Here is a 20,159-nt window from a genome sequence, read left to right on the forward strand (position 1 = left end):
ATACAATCAAAGTCATACGTCTGATTTAATTCCTTTGAAAATGTTCATAAACTGACTGAATTCCCAAACGAAATGACAGTTTTACACGCCATGCGCGGTGAGGACCTTGCCCAGCGGTTTACCTTTATTCGGGGCGATCTGCTCCACGGGGATGCGGGAGCCGTTGGGGTGGGTCAACATGGCCTTGGGGATGCGGTAGTCACCCAGCCCCCTCCTGGGGTCCCCGTCCCATTCGAACTCGGACTGCGGCACCACGCTGCCCACGGTTGACAGCAAGGACCCGTCCTGATCGCGCAGCAAAGTCTTTTTCTTCCCGTCGCAGTCCATGTCCACACAGTCGGCCGGGTTCGCTTTGCTGATACACGCATACAAACGTCACAACTTAACATTGAACATAAACTGAAAATATGATCGTGAAACTAATAGTCCCGAAAATAATATCATAGACAGACACAGACTTTGAAAAAAGAAAACAGAGCAATTGTAATAATGACCAAAAAATAAATAAAGAAAGAAACATAGATCATAGACAAACAAATCATTTTGGGGGAAAAAAAGTCACCAAAAGTTAAATAAAGGAAAAAATATATGAATGAAATGTAAGAAATTCTAATACACAATTAAAAACAGGAAAAAAAAGAAAATATTAAAAATAAAATTAAAATAAAGAAATATAAGAAAATGTAAAAAAAAAAAAACATTTTTATTTTCAATATAATAATAATAATAATAATAATAATACTTTATGTATAAAACATAAACCCCAAAATCTGAATAAAAGAGGCAGAAGGTGTTGACAAAAATGCTTGAACAACTAAAAAAGCCTCCAGAGATTCCTCCCAGCCACCATGTTGACAGAAGCATATTTTTTTTAATGATTATTTTCTTTTTTTTTTTTTTACCTGACGTCGGGTCTGTGTATGAAGACGCGGGCGTCCTCGGTGCTGTTGACGATGGTCAAGTTCCAAACGTGCATGGGGTGCTGTAGGTCCTCGTTGAAAGGGTTGCTCATGAACATCACGTTGGTCTGGCCCGAGCACAAGCTGCGGAACCCCACGAATGTCGAGTCTGGAATGGGGGGGGGGGGGGGGGGTTGTGAGAGGCGACAGTCTTGTGAGGGTCGACTCCGGGAACGCGTCAAGTTTGTGCAACTCACCGGCCACTTCCATCAGGCCCTTGATGGCGTTGTAGTTGATGTTGCCGGGAAAAGGCTTCACTGGAGCGCTGTTGTGGGCCGACGCAAAAGACGGCCAGCAGATTCCCGATCTGCCACCTGGACGCAAGCGCAAACAGGAAAAATAATGTATTTATTTGTTTGACATATGTCATTTATTTTACTTCTGTTATTTGCTAATTTAATCATTTACTTTAACTGGACATAAAATGTACTAATTGAATTGAATTTTCAACTTGAATATACTCCTCTAATACTCCAATTTTATAAAACAATATTGTCATTTTTTTGAATGTACCTCATGTATTTGATTCAAATTAAATGTCCTTTTATAAATAAATTCAATCAAATGTAACAATTCAATTAACATATTTCATTGAATTTACATATTTAGACAGGAATGCATTTTTCTGAATTTAATTTACTAATTTAATCATTTCATTTTTTGTATGAATTTAATGTACTAATTCAATTCAATTCACACATTTAATTTACGCATTTAATGTTATTCTTTAATTTAGTTGTTATATTTAATAATATTAAAACATTTAATTTCGAAATGTGAAGACATTTTATTCACTAATTGTATCTTTTAATTTACCTGTACAAATTAATGTAATATGTTAAATTAATTTACAAATACATTTTGCAAATTGAGTTTACAAGTTTATTGATTTCTAATTGAGTTCATATTTTTTATTTCATCACATTTATACATTGATTCCAATTTCCAGATGGAACTGAGTTCACCATTGTAACTTCATTTACAAATTTAATTTAGTTCAGATGTTTTAAAAAAATTAATTGAATGGAATTTAAAAAATATGTAATTAACTAATTGAATGTACACATTCAATTCTTGAATGAAATTAATTTGAGGGTATAATTTCTTACCATTGACGGGCCTAGGCGCTCGATGGAAGTCGCTACTGATTGTGTTAAAGTCGTTGGCGTCCAGTGTGTGGGAGCAGTTGAAGTGGGGACTTCCGCCAACAACCACAGCATTCTAGGAAAAAAAACCCACAGAAAGTAAGAAAAGGTGTGGCGAGTTTATCGTGTATTTATTTAAAAAAACATAATAAGAAAAAGACAGGTGGTGTTGACTTCTTACCTCAACCCGGACTTTCTTATCAGCATACTGGTGGGACAGAGAGGGCGGTTCGAAGATCATGGGCATGATGCCCATGCCGTTGTCCACCAATGTCACGTTGGACACAGTGATGCTCATGATGGTCTGGAAGGGATTAAGGAGCATGATAAATAACCCAGATTTTGTTGTCGCCATAAAATTTCAAATCTCCACCACTGCCAAATGATTAAGGTGGAGTTAGCCCACTTTGATTCAAAGTGACTCAGTTAATACAAGACAAATGCTAATCACTCAAATCAAAATAAACTATAACAATAACACGAGGTGACGAGTTCCTACCTGGAAGTAGATTCCGTAGTCAAAGTTCCTCCAGACGAAGAAGTTGCGGATTAGCGAGCACCCGGACAGCCCGTCGCGGTTCATGAAGACGCCGTAGAGGCCGCCGTGAGCCTCGTTGTGAGACCACGCTTCGTTCCCGTTGAAGGCACCTGCACGAGATCGCATCACCTCTCAGAGGTTGTTTGTTTTTAAAATGTATTTTGAAAAGGTAAAAAAATAAATAAAACAAGGGCCTTACCCAGACACGGCTCGCCATCAATGCGGAACGCGACTCGCTCGTAGCCCGCCGCAATGTTGTGCTGCATCACCACGTCCGTCCCCTCATTCACCTGACGCCCAAAATAAGAAAAAGTAGGAAATGCTGGCTTTTTCTTTGGATTTCTAAAAAAAAAAATACCACCACTAATCTATCCCCGTACCCGTATAGTTAATAAAGGTTTTAACTCATTCAATGCCAAGAACATATTTATTCGTCTTTTCACAGTCCAGGCAATCAATCCCCAGAAGTTATTTATATTTTTTCAATTTTTTTCAAACGTTAGGGTCTGAAAATGTCTGCTAGTGACTGAGTTACGAATGTATTCACTTTCATGGGAAAAAGTGATTTGACATTTTGGACCGACCTTGAAGGCGGCACTCCAGTCATAGTTGAATTCCTCCCTTCTGTCCTGGTATGATCCGGGCCACAGGGTCATGGTGACCAGGTTCCTCCTTAACGTGATCCTGTTGCCCCACACTCTGATCCCTGGACCACCACCATGACAGACCTTTAGACTTTGTCTTTTTTTTTTTTTTGACAAAGCAGCTCAACTAAATAAAATGAAGTGTTCGTTTACCGTCGCCTACGGTGTGGTGGATGACGTTGTCGTCGATAGCCAAGTCGTCCGTTTCAAACACGCCGATGGCCGGCGAGAAGCCGCTGTGGAAGGAGCAGCCCTGAATAGACGAGTCATTGGCCTGGAAGACACCAGAGACCCCTTAAATCTGCTCAGCAGCTGTACCCAATCGAACAACAATTGAGCGGACACAATTGGGACATACCCGCCTCAGGCCTAAGAAGGCTACCGAATATCGCGGGTCGTACTCATCAGTCCAGCCTTCCTGACCAGACTGGAAGAACTCTACATTCCGGAGTTGAGCCTTGCCTAGAAGAGCAAAAGGTTTTGGGACACGTTTTTCACGCAATCAATGAATCAACCAACTCAAGTTTTTCTTAAGACATTACTTTTTCAAGAATCCCAAACCTAAGAACTGGAGGCTAACGTATATAAAAAAGACAAGTCCACCATGATGACGGTTGAATGTGTCCCAATGCCTTTATGCCACACTGGCACTTTTTTCCCCTTCTTACCTCTGTAGTCGATCCCTTCCGAGAAGAAGGCGCCGACCAGCAATCGGGCGCCAAACGATTCGGCCATCATGTCGGCGTATTCGTCGCCAACGATCTTGATATTTCTGCTCAGCAGGCCGACTTCTGCTGCCAGCTTATAGGACCGCGACGTTCCCTCGATGGAGTGACTCTCACCTGGAAAGGCAAAACCCAAATCTGAGCGTAGACATTCAGCGGTAAATAATATAATTTCCACATGGGGAACAAATCTAAGCTATTCTAACACTTGTGTCCACATGAAACAAGGGCATTGATCCACTGTAATTGTTTCAATACTTTTGGAGGAGCGAGTATGCAAGCCTTTAAAAAGTCTGTAGATGACAACCCTCAGGACCACCCACCAGAGACAAACAACACCCCTAAAACAGAACTGAAGAAGCATTTTGGATTAAAGTTGAACCATCTTCAAAAATCAAAGAGTCCCTTTTCCCAACTTCTGTGCCCCGTCAAAGGCGGATAATCCCGATTCAAGAGTTTCCGTGCCAACTGACCGATGTGAGTGTGGCTCAGAGCACGGTTCAAGGTGAGGACGCGGCCGTCGGCAGACACAACGGCTATCTCTCGCTTTTCTGTCTCCCACACGCTGTAACTGGTGGTGGAGATGACCACCTCGTCTCCGGCCTGTACACACGTGCAGATGTACAGAAATGAAATACGAACCAACTGAAAACATAGATATATATTTTTTATAAAAAACGAGATGGACCTTCCAGTCGACAGGCTCCACCAAGGTGAGCGTGCTGGACCCGGCGCCGGCCGTGCCGGCGAGCTTGGTGTGATACACGCTGTGCGGTTGTCCGTAGAGCTCCAGGGTGCCAAACACACCCAGTACCTTGGATCCCTGATTGGGTCCGTTTGGCAGAGGCCAGTCAGGGGTGCTGTGGTTCCCCCTTAGTCTGATGTGCAGATCCCCAATGAAGGGTTCATCCTCCCAGCCGGCCAACAGCCTGCCGCCCTGCAACACGGGCACGCATCGCTTCCATCAACACGCCGCACCCTCTTGAGGGTCTCTCTTAAAAGAGAGACTGCAGCTTTGACCCCTACCTGAATAAAGATGTAGACAGCGTTGATGACGACTGTGCGGTTCTGGGGCACGGTCCGCGTCTGACGACTGGATGAGCTGTTGGACGGTTGCGGGACCTCCAGGACTCCCATGATTATCAGTTTGTTGAGGGCAGGCGTGTTGCCGTCCAAGACCACCCACATTCCTGCGGATGGACGAGTGACTTGTTGCACTTTGGATTGCCAACCGCAAATCCAACTGAGTGTTGACGTTGGCTTGTCCCATCAAGGGTCGCCAGTGCGAGTCACTCCCGTCAGTTTTGGAATGTGCAACTATTTCAACACAAATGAAACATTACCCGACGGGATGAGCACATCGGCGCCATCCATTGGCACGCTGAAGCCATTTTCAGCCGAGCCCTCCCAGAACGATGTGTTGGACCACAGACTGTGAAGCATACAGGCGCGTTGAAATCATGACCGTCGCGGAGCTTGGGAGTGTTGAATGTTCTCATACATGAAGTCGTCAGGCCGATGGGTGGGCAGCGGGGCGATGGTGGCGGGCGGCGGTGGGACGCAGTTGTCGAAGAAGCAACGGTGGACCTTGAAGTTCACCGCTACATCCGCGGAGGAACGATCCACACTGCTGCGCCGCTTGCGCTGGCTCGTTTTCCCCGACACTGAATGAATGAACGCAATGGTGATTTAAGCGGGGCACTCACTCATGATGATCAGTCGGATTTTGAGTCAAATTCCTCACTTGTGATCAATGCTATCTGAGGCCTGATTATAAGATGCCTCCAAAAGATTATCCTGTGGTGTGGAGTCTGTTTAGAGCAGGGGTCACCAACTCCGGTCCTCGAGGGCACCTGTCCTGCAGGTTTTCCATCTCTTCCCTGCTGTAACACACCTGTTCAAATAATCAGCTCATCAGCAAGCTCTTGAGAAGCCTGATAACCATCCTGATCATTTTAACGAGGTGTGTTACAGCAGGGAGGGATGGAAAACCTGCCGGACAGGTGCCCTCGAGGACCGGAGTTGGTGACCCCTGGTTTAGAGGGACATGTTTGTCCCTACGACAGACGTTGTGTGCGTAGTGTATTCTCCAGTATGTCACGCTCAATAAGAGCTGCGAGTACGCACATGTGCAAATTTTCCTCGTCACATGTCGGGTCTCTTAAGATGTTAAAGACCAGTGGATATGTACACCGGTGTTTACATTTGACTGGATAAAAGAAAAAAGATGGCCTCACCCATATAAAAGAGGTCATTGTTGTCCAGGTACCAGTCGCCGTTGTGGTTCGCGTCGAAGCTGAGCGGCATCGACGAGGCATTCCTCCGGTCCAGGATTTGGACCATGTTTGGATTCTGGCTGAAGTTGTGGTGGATGATCACAAATTGATCCGGCTGCAAGGCAGAGAACGCTGGTGAGTCAACGCACAACACTGCGTCCTCATCGTGCCAGACCTTTTTTCGCCGGGAAAAAAAGTGTACCTCAAAGCCGTAGAAAGTTGCACTGTAGCTGATGTTTGTGAGTTGGTCGGCCTTATCAAAGTGCGTTTTGTACGTGAGGCCTGAAGGCAGTATGCCCATCCAGCCAAACTTGTGGGTCAACCGCTTCTTCAAGTAGGGGATCACTGTGTTGCCTTTGAAAAAATATATAAAACATTATTTTTGTACATCCTTCTTTTTTCCTGACATGTCCGCCACGAAGCAATCACAAAGTATAATCTAGCTGAGCTGGGTTGTGCTCGTCATGATATTTCAGTATGTTTACATTCCACAAAGGCTGACTTCTTGTGCATTTTTATTATTCATAACTTATTTGACCGTAAATGCCAAACATATAAAAGTTACAATATAAACTGACATATTATCAGGAGTGGTTAGCATGTACGACGCAATACCATGTGAGTTGGTGAATATGAGATCCTTGGAGTTTAGAGAAGACGGTGTGGGATTGTTGAGCCCCACGCGATGGAAATTGACCGTTTGGTCGCACACAGCTGCGGGGAACACCGAGCTAAACTCGGCGCTCTCGGAGCAGTGTGCCGGGTCAAGCAAGCCGCTCATCGGAATGACTTTATGGTTGATATTTCCTGAAAAACAATGTCAATACAATGTCAAAGAACAGTCACAAACTCGAGCTGGATATCTGCTCAAACTGGGGACCACAAAACAACTTGCAATAAATTATTATCACATAGCATTTGAGAGTTTATAGCTACAGACGGGGACTGGGGCGCCAATAAAACAAACGTAGTAAACCAATTTTGGGGGAAAAAAAAAACTGGCTTTGGGCCTATTTGAAGGCACTGAAAATGTTTGACGTATCATCACATAAAGCTGTCATTCTTGCATGAATAGTTATTTTAACAAAAGGCGTATTACAGGAATAAAGTCCAAATGTTATGTTTTTATGGTTACTATTATGCTCTTATTACTGTGTACTATTTTTAAGACAAGATCACGCCCACATAGCCATTTCTGTGCTGAACTGAAAAATGACACAAGTGAAGTCGTTCTCAGCGGCTGAATTTGCTTGAAGTTTATGGGGGCTCCTGGGTTAAAACCAGAATACCTGTGAGGGAGCCGTCCAGGTCCAGCAGCAGCGCCTCGTGCTCCCACCTGAAGGCGGCCTTGTTGGGTGAGTTCGCAAACTGGAGCCCACTTAAGCGGACAGCCCAGCCACCGCAGCGATCCCCGCATGTCCCGTCGATCCTAGTCACCCCGATAGCTGCGCAGGAGTCGCGGTCAAAGTTGAAGAATTTGGTGCCGGCGACGCTCATGCCGTCAGCAAACGGTGTGATGACGCCTCGATGCGTGCAATAGTCGACGCCTAATCCGAGCTCGTCCACGTGGCCAACGATGGTGGAGTTGAACACCCCGGCCCCGCCGTCCTCCCCAAAGCCGGTCACTGCCCACGGGAGGATGAGTTTGCCTTCGAGCCCGGCTTTCTCGTTGTTAACCGCACGGAAATCCGCAAACTGCACAGCGCCCACGTTGACCCACTCGGCTCCTTTCTCGCAGTTCCAGGTGGTAAGGCTGCGGAATATGGCGGGTTCGGGCGTGGTGGAACCGCACCCGCCGTCCTTCATGGGGAAAAAGTCCTGGAAGATCCAGAGGCCGAACCAGCCTTGAGAGTGCACAGTGTTGTTGCGGAACTCCCCGAGGGGAACCTTCTTTTGGCAGACGTTGGGGTCGTAGGAGGGGCCGTCCGGGTGCTCGTGCATGCGGTACCAGAAGCCAAAGTGGGTGCCCCCTGCTGCGGCGTTGTGTCGGATAATGTTGTTGGGATTGGTGACCCAGTAGGCGGCGGGGGTGACGTCGTCATTCAACAGGCTGCTACTCTGTCGGACAAACACAGCCAGGTTGTACTGCAGGATGTTCTCCGTTTCGATGCCGTCTTCAATGAAGAAGGCGCCGCCCATGATGTTGAAGATGACATTGTGCTCCACCAGGAGCCGGTGGGTGTTGTGGATGGTCACGGCCCTGTTGAACGTCTTGTGGATGGAACAACCGCGGACGTATGATTTGTATTCGAGGTTTCCCATCAAATGCCAATGGATGGGGTAGCGACCCAGCCTGAAGGCCTGTCCCGCATGGTAGATCTATGTCAAAGAACCAAACCATGTCAAAAGGTGAACGTTGGGAAACACTGCCCTAATACAACAGGTCCCTTCAGCTTAGAAGAAAGTTAAGTGACGATGGAACACTTAAGAGGGGTTTGTTGTTTATCCGACACTTGGGTGAACCGCTATTAGCGTGTGACGACTGTACCTCAACGTAGGTCAACCTGCCAACGGCAAGACCCTCGCTCGGTCGGGGGGCGTGGAACATGATGCCCACGCCAAACTCATCGCTGCCCACCTCCTCACCGAATTTTCCTTGGAAGCACGTTTGGGTGCTGAACTCTCCTGCACGCAGTCATCAGTTTCATGAGACATTTGCCTCATTCGACGCGACTCGTACTCTTCCGCCAGAGTAAAACAGTACCTGTGTTGAAACCAGCTGGGCAGGCCTCGGTCTTCTCCTGCCAGTCTATGTTTTGGGAGCCTCGCACCACCACGTTCCTGGTCAGCAGACCCACCTCCGCCCGGGCCTCAAAGGCCGTGCCGTCGGGCAGGGTGACGGATATCCCGAGGTGGGAAAACTTGAGGGCTTCGGTCAGAGTGATTGTCTTTCCATCGGCCGACACGCCCGCAATGATCTTTACTTCGTTCTCCCTCTGACTGTGCCTGGAAGAAGACAGGAAGTCAAAGTTGGGTTTTCCGTACCCTTCGATAAACAGAAGTGGCAAAAGTACTCACACTCTGTATTGAAGTAGAAGTACAGATATTTATGTAAAAAAAAGACTGGTAACAGTCGAATTCAACTCCTGTACTTGGCGGAGTAAAAGTAAAAAGTAAAGGCTCTGAAATACACTCAAGTACAAAAGTAATACTTTTTTTCCCACATTGAGCTCCTTCTTGTTTCATTTCACCTTCGCCACAAGAGGACAGTATAGTACAGACATTCAGATCTACCAGAAGAAGATGAGCATAACGACCCAGTAAGTTGCAGTAATATTTGTCATTTTTCACAGAAGATAAAGAAATAATTTATATGTGTATTGGTATTCTCCATGTTACTGCACCGTTTGATGTTCAGATCTGTTGCTTAAAGGGTTACAACGCCGCAACATAGATGCTAGTTTTGTTAGCCCGGCGAAGGTGTTTTGCCTTCTATGTTAGCATTAAGCCACCGGATTCTCCTAAGACAGTTATTTGTTTGCTTTACGTACACTGTGATTATCTTTGTTTTATGATTACTTAGTGAATTTCAAACAGCGATGGCAATAAGAGCTTGAAGCCTCTTTTGAAAAATTGTTCATCTTTTTTTGTTTTTTACAGTGTGCCGACATCCAAAACGTAATGACTACCTGTGGCCGGTAGAGGCAATGACAATCTCATCCCCCACTTTCCATGTCACCGCCTTCATCAGGGTCAGAGTGGAGGAGTTTTCATTCGCCGTCTGGGCCAGGTGGGTCCAGACGACTGGAACATGTTTACCTTCAGGAACAAAAGGAAAAATGGCAGTTTTACAGTTGGATCAGAAACTCCCCCCAAAAACCTTAACGACAAACAAAACGGACAGAAGAGGTTCCCCGAGCACTATTCTGTTTCCCCACCATGCAAGTCCAGGATGCCCTCCCTGATGGCCAGCGTCTTGGCGCCGTACACGGGAAGTTCGGGCGAGCGTGGGTGCCCGTGCAGCGTGATGATGGCTTTGTGCTGGAACGGCGCCTCCTCCAGGCCCACCTGCAGCCGCCCGCCGTCGGTGATGAGGATGTTTTCCGCCTGCAGCTCAATGTCAGCCTCGTCGAACACCAGCGTGCCGCCTGAACCCAAGCAAGTGGCTACTCAGTCCTAGCAAGGCATTCTTGTCCATGACTGTTGACATTTTCTTTGGCTTCTTTCCAATTCTAGTCATTAATTGTTTAATTTTCACTTTTGAAACCACCACCCTGAGGGCAATTCCTTTTTTTGGTCACCTTGAATTAGAAGCATTTTGAGCACAGGGGTGCTGGTGTCCAAGAGGATGGTCTGTCCTTTGGTGACGATGGCCAACGAGCCTGTCTCCGGCGGAGGCAGCCCGCCCCACGTGTATTTGGATGACCACACGTCAATGTAGAAGTAATAGGCGTTGTCCTAAAGCAAAAGGCAGATAACAGATGTGACGATGTGTTCCAGAGCTTCCCGCGATAGGTGAAAGTGAAGTAATGATTTCTGATTAATGCTGGTCTTAAGCTAGGTTTAGTTCCAATTTTGACATACAGGTATACTAAGAGTTGCATCACTTTTCTGCAAAATGGCAAGAATTGAGTTGTCCCATTCTTGTTCTCAGTGGCTCGAATAAGAACACAACAAGTACCCTCTTGGCGATGCCCTGGCCTCTGATGCCGACTCGCACTGCGGTCTCCTGAGATTGACCCTGGGCGCCGGTGACGCACACAATGTGCGTGTCGTTGGCCGACTGGACGTCGCACGCGGAGCCCGCGATGGTTACGTTGACCTCGTTCGAGTTGGTGCTGCGACGTCGTCAGTCAGTGAAAACCCAAGATCAATTTAAGTATTGCGTTTCAATATAGCAAATAAAGACTCACTCCAGAATTCAGATTTTTACAAATCTAATAGCATGCGATGAACATGTACTGTAAGATGAGGACTTCATTCATTCGGGTGTATCCTGCCATTGTGTTAAGCATGTGATAGGGACCGTTCCCGTCGCTGCACCTGAAACCTGAGCCGCTGATGGTGAGCGTGGTGCCTCCGGCGGTGCCTCCCCGCCGCGGCCAGACCTCAGTGATCACGGGCGTGAGCTGGGTCTTGTACGTGAAGCCGCCCGACACGTTGACAGCATCCAGCGCGTTAATTACAGTCACCGTGCAGCTCGTCTCCGAGTCGGTGCCTGTGTGAAAACATCACAAAAGGATGACAAGAATGCCTCCTCATCCGTGACGCCTTATTGTCAGTGTCAAGGCGGACAGCATTCCTGCCGTCTGGTCGATCCTATAGAATGGATTTCACCGCGTGTCCGGTGGAAACCCTCAGAGAACCAGCATGTTCACATTCTTAGCAAAGATGAGTGCTTAAATGCACATCAATAGCTGAATTGCTGACAACACAAGCTGATGGAAAAAAAGATGCGTGTTGGGAAAAACTCTACCTGAGGCACTGGTGCAATTTAGTAAAAAGTCAAAAATCCTGATTTTAACTGAACTATGAGACATTATTTTCTTGCTTTACATAGGGGGTTAGAACATCTGCCTCACAGTTCTGAGATTTGGGGTTGGTCATGGAAACGTTCACATTCATACCATTGTTGAACGGAGATAGGCAGTAGAGGCGCGTGGACGTGGACACTTCTCGGTTGATATCGCATTCCTCGTCGCAGATCAGCACCATAGAGTTGAGCGGGTCAAAGCCAGAACCCTGGATAGTCAGCTCAGCGCCACCCCCAAAACTGCCTGGAAGCGCAGACGAAACGGCCAAGTCAGCGCTCCCCGGCTTGCATTGGTTGTCCCTACGTTGAATGCTTACCCTCGTCGGGCTGCACGCCGTCCAGTGTCAGTTCGTACTTGAACGTGACGTTTGACCGAGCGTAACCTTTGACGTGATGGTACAGCATGACCAGGTACTCCCCCCCTGGGTTGTCCCCAACGTCGCACTCCACCTGGTTGTCCGTGAGTGCGAGGATGTCGCAAGTCACGTCATTCACCGTGACGGTCACCTGCATTGAGTCCGTGCCGAAGCCGGACCCAGTCAGTGTGACGGTTGAACCGCTAGGACCTGCGATTAAAAAAAGTGGGCGAAATGTAAGGGAGGTTATAAACTGGTGGATATTCAAGAGCAAGGACACCACGCTCACCAGTGGCGGGACTAATGGCGCTGAGGATGGGGGTCTGGCTTGCAGTGTAGGTAAAGTTGAGAGGAGGATATTCTACGTCTAGAACCTGGATGTTGACCATCACCGGTCCCTCGTCGTGAGGAGGCGTCTTGCACCTAAGGCTACCGGGAGTCACCTCCTCAATCTCGCACCGTTGACTGTCGACAGTCACGCTGGTGTTCCCTGGGAGAAAGCCGTTGCCTGTGACCTGAAGCCAAGTGCCCCCCTCCAGGCTGCCCTCACTGGGGCTCAGGGCGGCTCGAGCCTGGCTGGTCACGGCGACATCTCCGAGTGCCAAGCCTCTACTCCTCACGATCACTTGAATGGCATGCTCGCCTGCAGGCAGAGCTGCGATCATCGCTGTAATGCTCTTATCGATGACCGAGGTGACTTGCAACTCGACGTCTCCGGCGAAAACTGCTACACCCTCGACGTCGGCGCCAAACCCTGAGCCAGAGATGGTGACGTTGGTGGCTTCGCTGATATTGTCAGGAGAAACGGCGGTGAGATTTGGCGTGACGGAAGACGTGTAGAGGAAGAAGCAGTCCGAAGAACAGGAACTCTGGATGCTTCCCCAACGGAAGATGACATCGCCAGCGTGTGGCTGGGAGGGGGTACTATCGCAGACCACCAGGGTGTAATTCACTGACACCACCGAACACGGTTCACCAGCAACGGTCAAAAGTCCTTCTGAGAAACCGGACCCTTGGATGAAGAGACGGGTGTGACCGGTAGAGCTGCCTTCAGAAGGCCAGACAGAGTCGACAACAGGCAGAACAACAAAGCGGCGCTCCAACTCCTTAGCCACGGCGATGACAGCGCTGCCCAAGTTATTGACTCTAACGTCTATGGGTAAAGCAACGCCGATTGGTAGACTGCTGTTGGCGCTCAGCTGGCAGAAAATATCCGACTGGGTGCTGTTGATGACCTGGCAGGGCTCATCCCCGACCGTTACCTGCCACGACATGGGACGAGATGCTTCATTGTCAACTCTCGAGCCCGTGCCTTCTCAAACTAGGTTCCGCGGTTGAGAAATGTGGGAGGTCAACGTGTGAAATGCTACAAACCTCTAGAGCGCAGGTCACATTGCTGAGGCCGCTCCCCTGGATGCGGATGACCTGGTGGTATGAGCCCTGGTTGGGCCATATGGAGTGGACAATGGGGGTAAAGCAGGCGGACGTGCTGAGGGAAAGGCTGTCAGATGACGGGATGGTCTGATTGCAGTCCGGTGTGGCGATGCACTCGTGTGTTGACCGGGAGATGCGATGAGATGCTGTCCACATACCACAAAGAAAAAGAGAACAGTGAACCTGCGCCGCCGGTTGGCGCTTTATTCACAAAATCACCTATTTGAATTTGTTTCTGTGCAACCTATCCGCCTATGCTCTTTCTGTAATTCCCTAAAATGCCACGAGGTAGCGACAAAGCCTTGGCTAGTAGCAAAGTGGTATTTATTGTCAAGGAGCTGCAGTATTTTGAAGTGATACATCTGGATTAGCCTGGGTTTTTAGTGGACATTATGGAGAGTCTCTGCACCTGTATTTGAAAGGATATTATAAGTGTTTTTCTATCATGTATTGACCACTTTATTGATTGATATGCACATTTGGGGAGGGTGTCAATTACTGTACTGTAAAAGGTAACATCCTCATACCGCCTGTCACGTGTAGGGCGTCCACACCCCCGACTCGGACGTTGACATCCTTGATGTTAGTGACCCGGGGCTCCACTCTCACAGCACCACGTAGCTCCAACTTGTTGTTCTCGTCGATGTGCCCGCTGCTGTAGTAATACACGCCGGGAATGGTGAAACGGTAGCCGAAGTAGCCTGCAGGGAGAGAGCAAATGGGTCAGGTCCGTCTTTGAAAAGTACATACACTTTACTCTTTAGATCCAACGGCGTAAGGCTCACTGATATGATGTACTATAGCGGACTGGTATTACATTACAGCAGAAAACTGTGTTGTGCCCACGCCTGGGGAGCTTGAGCTATGAGTGCAGGATTTGTTGAGACTATTTCGGAAGGGTGCGTTGGGAGATTGTGATGTCAGGGTTAATGGGTGCGCGTGTCAAAAATGTTAGGATATACTGTTAGAAAACTATAACATAAAAGTAAAGAATGGTGGGACAGGTGTCGTGGTACCAGGGGTTTGGCTCTTCAAGCTCTGTCAGGGGTGGCCTAAAAACAGTTTGCGGAAGTCTGTGTGAAATGTAAGATTTTTTTTTTTGAACAAAACTGCGTTCTCTACCATTCCCAGGCTTTGGCTCTCCACTGGAGAACAACACATCGTCGTCGTCGTCAATGGCGTCGCCGGGGCTGGGAACGTGGTGGACACCGATACGGAAAGTACTTTGGAACATGGGTACCGTCCACTTCCACAACACTTTATCTCCGACCTTTACGTTGATAGAAGGGGGATTCCAAGAGTACCCCCGACCGTGAACTGGACAACACAGAGACAGCAAGTGTCGGTAAGACATGAAGACGGTACAATATTGTTGTTGTCGCTTTTGCGGAAGCCCAGACATGACATGGGGATTTTTTTTTTTTTTCAAATTCTGTTTTTATAGTGTTTTTAGTCTTATAACATTTCCGTGTGGTTAGCGGGTTAATGGTCCCACCAATTTTGTGGCCACAAATTGGAATTTGTGTGCAGATTTTTTATACTGTGGCCAACCATTAAACACATTTTCCGGGCATGTCATGTCTGGCTCCGTACAATCTCAGAATTACAGGAGAAAAACATTGTTTCATTGTGACATAAGCAGTAGGTGAGAATTTCCTCGCTCAAAGCACTTTTCTGAAAGGGAATCCAGTTGTGGATGACATTCCACTTGACATGTGAACAAAGGGAGGGAAAGGCAAAACTTACCAGGGTGGACCCCCTGGTTGGTAACAATGTGGGTCTCCTCCTGTGACTGCAGACGGCAGTGCAGCTCATTCTCTGAGGCCGCCTGCACCTCACATTCAGATTCACCTGTTACATGCGCACACACACACAGAAATACAAAAGAGTGTGATGCCATGGGAAACTATAGCTTGGACACTGGAGTTGCATAATGTTCAAGTTGGGGATTTATTTTTTATTTTTTTAATATGAGCAAAAGATTTTTCTTAATGAAAAAAAAAGTTTGTAGAAGATAAACATCTTAGAATTGTTTTTGTGATAATCAAAACAAATGGATGCAAATTTGTATTTGTAATATTTATTATACTGTATATTATATTAAAAAAAATAGAAAAATGTAGAGTATTTAAACTAAAGATTAGTAATAAGACAAATTCAAGCATCATTATGTGGGTAATTCCACAGTCACGATTGTATTGTTTACCAAAATAGACTTTGTTGTCGGAGACGTTTTGGCTGAAACCAGATCCCGAAATGGTGAGCTGGGTTCCTCCCATCAGTGAGCCCGTCGTCGGCGAGATGCTATGGACTTCCAGGACGTACTCGATGCTGGTGGCTGAGCCATTGCTATGGAGACCAAGTAAGAACAACCCCAAAAGCCAAATGAGCCATGTTTGTCTGTCTTGAAAGTTAAAATGGATCCCATTGCTTGGCTATATGGATTTAAGAACAACGACAACATGTAGTACAAAAATCAAATTTCAGGTTTTAATCAATTTTCCCTCCCCCCTTTGTTTTTAGTGGTATGTTCAATCACTGCCTAAGTACAGGTCAGTTGTACAGTATCGAACTTTTGAGTACAATAATTTTTCATTAAACCTTCAAGAACTGCTTTTTTTTTAAGTTTTATTTTGTACAGTTTTATTTTGTACAGTTTTCATATAACTTGTATGTGGTACCTGGTCTGGGGGTAACCCTTGTTCCCAACCTGGACATGCACCTGATGCAGGCCAGGTGGTAACACGGGCAGCAAGCAGGTGACATTTGTGGTCATCCACTGCTCGATTTCGCACTCCATCTTGCTCACGTACACTCTGCTGTCATTGGCTGGCTCGCCCAGGTTTGACCCCAACACTGTGAGTACGCGACGTCCTGAGATGATAAGCACACGTGAGCTATTTTCCACCATGTCGCGCCTGTCACTCAAATAATTGTCAGCTTTGCGATAGAAAACACAAAGCTATTGTCTATTGTCATTGCGTGTGTGTAATTACGCGTTGTGAACGTGAGGTGCTTAGTGCCGAACAACACACGCGGCACGTTACATAAGAAAAAAAAAAAAAAAAAAGACAGCAATGAGAAAATGAAGCGTGAGAGAGAGCAACCAATGTGCAAAGTTGGTTTGTGATTCCTAGGAGATGATTGTTTACCTGCTCAGGTATATAATTACTGTAGATGTTTGAGAAGAGGCTCCTCGGTGAAAATTAACAACGGCAGGCGGCTGAGACACATTCCATCCATCCATTATCTATACCGCTTATCCTCACAAGGGTCGCGGGGCGTGCTGGAGCCTATCCCAGCTGTCTTTGGGCAGTAGGCGGGGGACACCCTGAATTGGTTGCCAGCCAATCGCAGGGCACACAAAGTCAAACATCCGCACTCACAATCACACCTAGGGGCAATTTAGAGAGTCCAATCAACTTACCATGCATGTTTTTGGACTGTGGGAGGAAACCGGAGTACCCGGAGAAAACCCACGCAGGCACGGGGAGAACATGCAAACTCCACACAGGGAGGCCGGAGCCGGGATCGAACCCACGACCTATGAACTGTGAGGCGGACGTGCTAACCAGTCGACCACCGTGCCCTGAGACACATTCCCAGCAGACTAAACGATTTGTGATTTGAATTGACGTTCCCGCCGAACCCGACCAACACAACAATAGACTATAGACTTTGACGTGCGTTTTATGATTCCCTTTTAATCCCAAACTGTCTGGATAGCTACAAGACCATCACAATAAATCATGACCACATTAATCCTTCCATTCAGTTAAACCAGCTCCCCAGTCTTCCATTCGAATGATATCGCAACCACAAACATGTCTGTTGACGTGACTCAGCACACGATGTGCTCTTACCAAAGACGGTGGTCTTAGCGGGACTCAGGTCGGTGATCTGAGGTGTCAGGGTGAGGTCAAAGTTGAAGGTGTTGCTTGCCTCCTCGCTCATGCCGCCCACGCTCACCATCACCGTCTGGGGGCCTGCACTCCCCTAAACCACGCAAGTGAAATGGTACGTTTGAGCCACTGAGAACGACAGTGGGCTAACTCCATTTTCACATTTGTGGTATTTTAGTTTTTGTAACGTGAAGCCTCACCGCTGGCGTTCTGCATTTGAGCTCCGTGGGACTCGCATGGACAACCTCGCACACCGCGCCGCCGACAGTGACGTTGGCATCCCAGCTGAAGCCGAAGCCCGTCACAGTCAAAAGCGTTCCCCCTGGGAGACACGCACAAAACAGCGGCGAAGTCTACCATTTCGACTTCTTCTTTTACCAGCTGCGGCGGAGTGAGTCGTTTCACGATTTGAGCTTTACCTCCAGCGCTCCCAGATGAGGGGGAGAAAGAGGAGACGATGAGCTGGTAGGTGAAGTTGAGGATGCTACCGCCTGCAAAGCGAGGACGACCCAGGGAGGGGAAGTTGATCCACACGGGGAAAGTACCCGCGCCAGCGCTTCCCAGTTGGCACACCAGGCGTTCGGCTGCGACAGAACGCCTCTTGGTTAGCCTCAGTTCATTGAGTGTTACTTGATTGAATGGCTTCTGAACGCACCTGAGAGTTCTTGAACCACACACTGGGCTTCTCCCACCATGATGGAGGCGCTTTGATTGCTGAAGCCAGTGCCAGTGACTGTCAAAAGGGTCCCCAGTCCAATGGATCCTGGTAAGGTTGTGCATGATGTTACATTCAGTACAAAATGCCGCTCATAGCCATAAACCTACCGCCCTCAAGGCCCTGAATCAGAGACCGCAACATTAAGCTTCAACTTGAATTTGAATGCCAGTTTCTCATGATACAAGGATGAGCAAATCACCTTGAGATGGACTGATTCCGCTCACTGTTGGGGTCTTCTCGTCCGACCATTCAAAGCCACAGTCTCCGGAACACTTTGAGGGAATGCCGTTGATGTAAACCTCCACCTGTGAGAATGTCAAGGAGTTCTCATTGTAAAGGTTTGGATTTGGAACTCATCGGGGAAGGTATCATCTCTTGGATTAGAAGTGTGACTACAATGGAAGGGAGTAGCCGCCAACAGTTTTAAGCTCACCCGTAGGCCCAAAACATGTGACACAAATTGGCCTCGCTATACCAGATTTCAAAGCGATAGCATTGTGATAACAGATACCGATCTAAGGTGTTGGAATGATACCTGCGGTTTGGTCTCCACGACACGGAAGAAGTCTCCCATCAAACTCGATATCATCTGTCCTCCTTTCGTTTTCTCCTTGGCCCGGATAACCACGTCCTTGCCTACAAGTGAAGAACCGTCGAGCTGCAGCAGAGGCTGCTCTCCCGGCTGTGTCAGCCACTCAACCACCCACTTGGGCCTCCTGCACGTTCCAGCGTATCTGACATCAACCACGCCCATACCGGCGATTCCCTCCAGGGCGTACTTCAGGTCCTCTGCGCTGATGTCCACCGACAAACCTGAGAACACACACTGGTCAACCAACCTCGTTGCACATGCTTCTCTAAAGAACTGGTTCAACCTTCATGTGACAACCCCCAAAGGACATACACATCAGACACAATACTAAGGTGACGCCACACCGACATTCGAGAACTGAAGAAGCCTATTCAATGAATGATAATATGTTTTCAACAACAAAAGAGAGTCCAGTTGCCTCCATTCAACTTTTGGATAGTCAGATCAAATTGTGACTGGGGTATTGTTTCTCGACGGCTTTGGGTCCAGCCGGGTTACCTTCAACACGCTGTCCATGCATCTCCACGTCAAAAGTGCCATTCACAGCAGGGGTGGCTCTATGGATGTGAGTGACGGTGATCCTCGCTGCCCCTTCCTGAAACTCGTTCATGTCCTCGCTACTGTTGGACATCTTCAAATAGATGGGAAGGAAAAGGATTCATCCAAGACTGAGATGCCGCTATGACATTTCTTTAAAAACAAAATGGAGGTTTATTGCTTATGGAAGCTCTTTGGATGAGCTACCTGCAGGAAGCCGATGTCTATGAGGGGGAAGCCAAAAGCGCAGTCCAATGGTGTGGCTGTGATCTCATAGCAGATCCGTGAAGCATTTGACTTTGTCTCTTTCACCACAGAGATCTCCTGGAAAGCACGACCAGAGCTCTCAAATGGTGGCGGTCTCCTCTTTTGGGGAACGGCTAAGGGAAAATCACATGAATAAATGGAAACTATCGTTTTCAGGCAACAGAATATGGCCTTCTCAAAGCAGTCCAATAAAACCTGAGCTTCTTACTTTGTTCGTCCTGGACAGTGCGCTTCTTGCCAATGTGGACAGCATCCACGTAGAAATCTTCCCCGGAGTCGTCTTTGTCCAAGTAAATTTCCTCAACAGTGTAGGCGCTTCCTTCGTATTGTGTCTGCAAAGATGTGTGCAGGTCCACACACTTGTAACTCCACCTGCGCAGAAATAATCCAAGTCATCATCTGTAGTCTCGACTCGTACAGATTTACTGGATGTCCTTTTCTCCTTACGTGTGGCCCTTGGTAAAAACTACGTTGATCTTTGCCGTCTCTGTCTGAGCGTTGCCTTCAGCGTTCTTGTATGCAAACTTTACCCGAATTTCATCTTTGAGCATTCCCTTATGTGCAAAGCAAAGCTGGAAGGAAAGGCAACAACG

The 20,159-nt window shown here is 47.5% G+C and overlaps 1 protein-coding gene across 1 annotated transcript in view; it reads right to left on the reverse strand.

Annotated features, from left to right (window-relative positions):
• The window catches only part of pkhd1l1.1 (PKHD1 like 1, tandem duplicate 1), a 30,803-nt gene that overhangs the window by 4,410 nt on the left and 6,234 nt on the right, over nt 1-20,159 (reverse strand). The window contains exons 22-67 of the mRNA XM_086013731.1: nt 20,014-20,138; nt 19,775-19,938; nt 19,507-19,679; nt 19,261-19,393; nt 18,706-18,983; nt 18,370-18,475; nt 18,108-18,215; nt 17,872-18,036; nt 17,653-17,774; nt 17,414-17,546; nt 16,232-16,424; nt 15,757-15,899; nt 15,297-15,401; nt 14,673-14,867; nt 14,078-14,251; nt 13,491-13,696; nt 12,406-13,378; nt 12,078-12,326; nt 11,855-12,004; nt 11,271-11,445; nt 10,909-11,065; nt 10,529-10,685; nt 10,166-10,375; nt 9,917-10,046; nt 8,992-9,233; nt 8,776-8,912; nt 7,577-8,606; nt 6,903-7,094; nt 6,490-6,641; nt 6,249-6,402; nt 5,513-5,675; nt 5,355-5,443; nt 5,038-5,201; nt 4,700-4,948; nt 4,485-4,614; nt 3,955-4,128; nt 3,645-3,748; nt 3,440-3,560; nt 3,227-3,348; nt 2,842-2,932; nt 2,604-2,752; nt 2,286-2,408; nt 2,069-2,180; nt 1,157-1,273; nt 903-1,068; nt 123-355 (exon numbers count right to left, since the gene is read on the reverse strand). Of these exons, the coding sequence (XP_085869857.1) occupies nt 123-355; nt 903-1,068; nt 1,157-1,273; nt 2,069-2,180; nt 2,286-2,408; nt 2,604-2,752; nt 2,842-2,932; nt 3,227-3,348; nt 3,440-3,560; nt 3,645-3,748; nt 3,955-4,128; nt 4,485-4,614; nt 4,700-4,948; nt 5,038-5,201; nt 5,355-5,443; nt 5,513-5,675; nt 6,249-6,402; nt 6,490-6,641; nt 6,903-7,094; nt 7,577-8,606; nt 8,776-8,912; nt 8,992-9,233; nt 9,917-10,046; nt 10,166-10,375; nt 10,529-10,685; nt 10,909-11,065; nt 11,271-11,445; nt 11,855-12,004; nt 12,078-12,326; nt 12,406-13,378; nt 13,491-13,696; nt 14,078-14,251; nt 14,673-14,867; nt 15,297-15,401; nt 15,757-15,899; nt 16,232-16,424; nt 17,414-17,546; nt 17,653-17,774; nt 17,872-18,036; nt 18,108-18,215; nt 18,370-18,475; nt 18,706-18,983; nt 19,261-19,393; nt 19,507-19,679; nt 19,775-19,938; nt 20,014-20,138 (8,938 nt within the window). The remainder of the gene's footprint in view (nt 1-122; nt 356-902; nt 1,069-1,156; nt 1,274-2,068; nt 2,181-2,285; nt 2,409-2,603; nt 2,753-2,841; nt 2,933-3,226; nt 3,349-3,439; nt 3,561-3,644; nt 3,749-3,954; nt 4,129-4,484; nt 4,615-4,699; nt 4,949-5,037; nt 5,202-5,354; nt 5,444-5,512; nt 5,676-6,248; nt 6,403-6,489; nt 6,642-6,902; nt 7,095-7,576; nt 8,607-8,775; nt 8,913-8,991; nt 9,234-9,916; nt 10,047-10,165; nt 10,376-10,528; nt 10,686-10,908; nt 11,066-11,270; nt 11,446-11,854; nt 12,005-12,077; nt 12,327-12,405; nt 13,379-13,490; nt 13,697-14,077; nt 14,252-14,672; nt 14,868-15,296; nt 15,402-15,756; nt 15,900-16,231; nt 16,425-17,413; nt 17,547-17,652; nt 17,775-17,871; nt 18,037-18,107; nt 18,216-18,369; nt 18,476-18,705; nt 18,984-19,260; nt 19,394-19,506; nt 19,680-19,774; nt 19,939-20,013; nt 20,139-20,159) is intronic.

The sequence above is a fragment of the Filicampus tigris genome, chromosome 18 (assembly GCF_054856515.1).
Source record: "Filicampus tigris isolate MCC_2025a chromosome 18, RoL_Ftig_1.0, whole genome shotgun sequence".
Classification (NCBI taxonomy): domain Eukaryota; kingdom Metazoa; phylum Chordata; class Actinopteri; order Syngnathiformes; family Syngnathidae; genus Filicampus; species Filicampus tigris.